Genomic DNA, 6,000 nt, shown 5'->3' on the forward strand with positions numbered 1-6,000 from the left:
TGTATTTGTTTTTAACTGACACTACCTCTTCAGTATTTTTGGTTGCGTGGCTGAGATCAAAGTGTTCTTATGTTTAGCCTGGAGAAGAGCAGGCTGAGGGGAGACCTTATCACCACCTACAACTACCTGACAGGAGGTTGTAGAGAGGTGGGCGATGGTCTCTTCAGCCAGGTGACAGGAGATAGGACAGAGGAAATGGCATGAAGCTGTGCCAGGGCAGGTTTAGATTAGATGTTAAGAAAAAAATTTTTACTGAAAGAGTTGTCCGGACCTGGAACAGGCTGCCCAGGGAGGGGGTTGAGTTACCAACCCTGGATGTGTTTAAAAAAAGGGTAGATCAGGTACTTCTTACGGATATGGTTTAGTATAGGACAGGAACGGTTGGACTCGATGATCTTAAAGGTCTTTTCCAACCTTGTGATTCATTATTTAAGAAGTGCTGCTAATCTCTAGCATGTTCTTTATACATGACACCTTGTGGTTTTTCCAGTATATCATGGCGTTGTCTCTGGACAGGAGTTACAATGGATGAAACAAGGACCACTCACATTTAGGCACTTTCCTAATACCATTTCCATTGTTGCAGGACTCCTCAGAGTGGAAGGAAAGTCACTGGTCTGTCAAGTGAAATGCTCCACTCATTAGTGTATGCTCAGAAAGCCACAAATATCAACATAATTGCTGCTGTTTTAAGGGGGAAAATAACAACCCACAGCTTTACTCAGTCCCTATCCCAACACAACAATTCCAGACTGTAGGCAGCAAGTTACAGGACTCACCTTTCTGTGAGGCTAAATCAGTAGCCAAGTTTCTAAGTGGGACAAGAGTTTAGGTAGACCGTAACATCTCCAACTTCTTAATAGCTAACTTGCAGCAGTTCCCTGCTTAGACTATTTGTTGATCTAAATCTCACTTTAAGTTACCTTACTCTGCCCCTCACGCATGATGAGGAACTAGGAAAAATTGCACTGGATTTTACTTTGAGGCTTCCTCATACTTCAGTGTTTTGGGGTGAAGATGCCACTGAACTGCAAAGTAGTTAAAATTTGGCTGTTGGTACACCTGAGAAGGTTACTTTTGGTGCCTAATTTATTTTTGCCTTTTTAAAAGTCCAACACCTATTCTTGATCTCTGATTATATGACCAAATGGTTTCTTCTAGTTTAAAAAAGTGTGCTGATTTTCAAAAACCCTAGTATTTTTCTTGCTGCCCCTAGATTCAATGTAAACAAACAGGGGTTTGGGATAGGTCATATTTTGTTTAATGATAGAGATCTCATGCTTTTATCAGCCTGCAAATATGTGTCCAGAATCAATAAATATAAACATTTAAGTAGAGTGAGATATTTAACAGTGTGTATATCAGGGATATTTTAATTATATGTGATGGGTTTATTATACTAATTATAAGGATGTGTTCATACCCAATCTTTGGCCTCCAGTGATTCAAGGAAGCTGCAACATGTGCTGCTGCATCTTCAGGGTCAAATTATTTTCCACGGTATAGAACAGAAATTATATTTTTCAGCTAAGCGCAAAATTCAGCTATTACCAAATTTTAATTAAGAGCTGCGTGTCTGATTTAGGAGATGGTGGAAGGGAGGTGTTTATTTTCCTCCACTTGCCAAAAGGTGATCGTACTTTGAAAATTTGCTGAGACTGTCCAAGAAAGTGTGTAAAATCCTCATCCATCACCGAGAGCCCCTGGTCAGGGAATGACAGTGCAGTAAATATCTTCAGCAGCTGCCTTTTAATGTACAAGCTGTTTTCGGTAGGAATTTTCAGCACTCACATAAAACACACTGTCATGAGTGACTGCCTGTGCTCCAAAGTCATTACTATTGGGATGATGGAACATCTTTCAGCGAATAACCAAAAAACTTTAAATGTCATGTCAAGTTTGTTGAAGCCATTTTCAAGCCTTGCTCAAGGTTACATGAATATTGAGTGTGCCTGGTTTTAAAAAGTTTGAGATCTATGAGAGGGACCACTTCGTGTGCTGGTTTTGATTTGGAGGGGAACAAAAGAGAAACCTGTCTATTAATACACGTCAGTCCAGCAAAGCTCCTGGATGTTAAGTGAGCGCAAGTTCTTCTGGCAGCCAGTGCCAGTGGTGTTTAGCAAAACGTAGCAAGTTATGCAAATTCCTAAAATTATTTAGCTGCCTAAAAGATCACAAAGGAAAGAAAAAAATATTGCAATGGATAATTAAATTTTAATATATTTTAAATACATTTTAAAAGTCGAGAAATTAAAGAAAAAATATGTAGGAAATGTAATTAACCATAAAAAACTTGGGAAAGCACTTGGGAGGTGATGAGTGCTGTTTGATGCCAGTAAGAAAGGGGGATCCTGACAGACTGCATCTGTGATTTTGTAGGAAATATGGATGTTAATCTAAGGAAGCCATGTATGGTCTGTATCACTTCCAAGGGACCAAGCCCACTGCTTTTAATCTGATCATATTTTTTGTCTTGCATCCTTGTCAACTATTACTCCTCCTACATGTTTAATTTTGTCAGATCAAGAGATCTTTTTATATTATGAAATATCGAAACTGAGACTTTTAATCCTGAAACAAAGTTTGTTTGGTTTGTCTTCTGCAGAGAACCAGAAGGGACAACTAGAGAAGTCATGTGCGCACCACAGTGTCAGTTTAAACTTGACAAGAAGCCCAGTCACCAAAGAGGTTACTTGTGATGTGGAAACAAGTTTGACAGCGTGGAACAAGGCTGTTGGGAGAAAGGAGGCCTGTCATGGGGAAGGCAACAAAGAAAAGAAAACAGATTGCATTGGGTCTCCTTCTAAGGGAGAAACCATTCCAGAAGTTGAAGCTCTCCTGGCAAGACTGCGAGCACTATAGACTGATCATGTAAAGGGTTAAATCAAAGCGTAAAAACAATCTATAACAGCCCACATCTTTACAGAAACACTGATTTTCTATTACTGACATTGCACACTTCTGAATTCCCAACTTCTCTGTGGATGAACGATCTACTTCTAAACTGTCTCTTTGCAAGACTGTACAAAATGATACTATAATTCTGCATAACTGCAAGATGATTTGCATTATATATTTGTACCTACTTGACCATATGAAAAATACCAGAGGAAAACAGATAGGAAGTTATTCCAAGGCACAAATCCTTTTACTGGACAGACTGCTGACCACATGTCTTGAGAGCTTCTCAAACTAGGGAGTATCTTTTAAATCATCATGCCTGGGAATAAGGCTCAGTAAATAACAGAAATAACAGACAAGGTTATTCTTATACTTTCTACTGCAATTTCTCTACTTAAGATGTTTTAGCACCTAAAAAGTATGATAATAGCATCCTCTGCAATTATAGTAATAGGAAATATGTATTATATAAACCAGCCATATTCCAGTTTGAGTTCATCAAAGAGCACCAAAGCTTGCTGAGTTATGTATGTATTTACAAAATGAAGATCCATGTGCAGTAAACAGAAGTTCTATGCAAATAATATACTTTATGTATGATTAATATATCAGTGCTGTTAATCTTAGTTATGATTAATATATCAAAATAATATATACAATCTCTGTGATTGCAAGGTTTTGCAATTGTGTCCATAGTGGGGGAAAATGTCTCCACAGTTATTTACCAGAGTAATACTTTATCTTTTCACATGTGAGATAATATGTTTCTGTAAAAGGAACATGTAATGGAGAAAGGTTTTTACAACTGTTTATTTCACCAACTCATTTTCCAATAACCCATGAAGTCTTATTTGCTGGTATAACAGGGATCTTGCACATAATTGCATCTCTTTTATCGCACTGCCATTGTACATTCTTGCATGTTCATTATTGTATTTATTAATTGCACATCATAAAGAATCACTACCTATGTTACCGAGTAGGAAGCTGCTCTTAGTATCTTTGGACCATGATTTACAGCTTCCTTATTATAAGAAAGTATTAGGTATCCAGTCTTTCTTCTAACATACTCTGTTTTTCTTTACAAAATACTGAAAAATATGTCTTTCAATAAGAATCAGTTACATGAAACCAGTGTTTCAATGCTCCAGTGCTTTTTATATCCTTGTTTAAGTTGCCTTCGTACTAAACATTAATAAAGTTAATTAGACTCAGAAACTGGGCCTGTTTATACATACTGCATGGAGGGTTTTTCAGCCGTCATGGAATCAATCTCATGCTTCTGGGGCTGTTGTAACTGTCATTATACACTCTAATTACATTTCCTGCCTTAGCTGATAAAAATAAGAGGTATAAACAGAAGTCAAGGAAAGATAGATAGCAAGCCTATCAGGTAGTCCTTTCTTCAGCTCTCCTCGCAAACAACGGGCAAAGCTCTCATGCAGAGCTGCCTTTGGTAACTTGAAATGGTGTAGAGTGGCCAGAGAATTGGGGCTTGATGCATCTTTGCTGGACAGCTTGAAATAAAACGACCAGTAGTCATTCCACTAAGGTCTTCCACACCTGTGCTGTTACAACTACTAAGCCCTGTTGACAGGGTGCATTACAAATTACTGTCTGCAAAGTAAATTGTGCTTGGTTAAATAAAACAGTGTCTCAAACACACAAAAAATTATGGTGAATTAAAAAAATAAAACAAAATTAACCATTCACTGGATGTTTTCAATTGCTGAGCATGTGCTAAAACGAAAGGGCTAGGAATAGAGAATTGTCTCTGAAATAGTAACAGGATGACCTAGCAAGTGAAAGTGGAAGTACAAACTCATTTTCCTGAAGACAGTAAAGTTGTTCTTTTGAATTAGTGGGTAATACTCTGCAATGGAAAACTGGCAGTTCAGGACACGACTGTGTAGTTTATCAAGCAAAGAAAAGTTACAAAACTATCTTAATCTCCTGAAATTTTCAATTAACAAATGGCTACTAGCAGCCTAGCATCTTCTGATTTTTAAAGTAAATATTCACCTTTAAAATTATAGAACTTAAGTTATCTTTCCTTACAGTTTGAGAAGCTTTTAGAAATGTATTCCAGGACTTCTAGTCCTTCTAAGAGACTGTGATTTTCAATTAATCCTTTCAAGCAGCCATCAAGTTAACTCAGTTTCTTTCGTGTAACTATGAGAATAAAAAAGATCTATACAACTTCTTAGACTGCATGTAAGATACAGTGTATAATTTTCCCCTTTACTTTTTCTTTCTACCATCATAATTTGATGTATTCAGAGTACAAGTACACACAGTCCAGTTGAAATACATGGCAAGTTTTCTTTCTACAATTCATCTGTATTTAACTTCCCTTAGAAATGACTACATGGGACATTCTTATAGAAAAAAACTGCTTGTATTGCCCAATAAGTTCAGGTAAAAATAAGTTTGAACATTTTGTGTCTGTGTTCTAATTCTATGCTTTAATGTTTTTATTAAAGTATAAAACTCAGATTCTAAATTATATGGCGTAAATTGCTTTAATTAAATTTACACATTAACTCATTTATTCCATTTAAAATGTAAAGTTAATTCAATCTAAAAATACATTGGGTAAACCTTTAATGGTTTGTGCTAGTTATTTTTAGTAAGCCACTCTTTAGTAAGTATCAAGTCTATTTCTTGAACTGAGGGATTGAGCTAGATACCACTTGTGCCACATACTGAAGAAGGCTTCACATGCAGTGCAAAACCCTCTCTGTAATTCACACCTGAAAATTAAATCCTGATAAAAAGAGCTTAATCAAACCTGACTGTTCAGATAAAAGCACTTGAAGAAATCCTGCAAGATACATTCCACTGCTCCTTCTCTACCTGAGTGGTGGGCAGAAGGCACAAGCACCCATGGCTTTTCTTACCAGTGAAACTGTAAAGGTCTAACACATCTTTTTTGATTCTTCACATTCATTTTGGGTGACTTTCCAGTCAGTAAAAGAATCCTGATTACTACATCCATTTTTACTTTATGTATACACTGTATGAGTCATTGTTCCAGTACCTGAAGGGGCCTACAAGACAGCTGGGGCGGGACTTTTTAGAAGGGCATGTAGTGATAGG

At 37.0% G+C, this 6,000-nt stretch overlaps 1 protein-coding gene across 1 annotated transcript in view; it reads left to right on the forward strand.

Moving 5' to 3' along the window:
* Nucleotides 1-2,862, forward strand: part of DIAPH3 (diaphanous related formin 3) — a gene marked incomplete at both ends in the record, with an annotated part of 231,898 nt that extends 229,036 nt beyond the window's left edge. The window contains one exon of the mRNA XM_084266148.1: nucleotides 2,606-2,862. Coding sequence (XP_084122274.1) covers nucleotides 2,606-2,862 — 257 coding nt within the window. The remainder of the gene's footprint in view (nucleotides 1-2,605) is intronic.
* Nucleotides 2,863-6,000: the final 3,138 nt, after the last annotated feature.

Source organism: Gallinula chloropus (genome assembly GCF_964237585.1).
Source record: "Gallinula chloropus genome assembly, chromosome: 1".
Lineage (NCBI taxonomy): Eukaryota > Metazoa > Chordata > Aves > Gruiformes > Rallidae > Gallinula > Gallinula chloropus.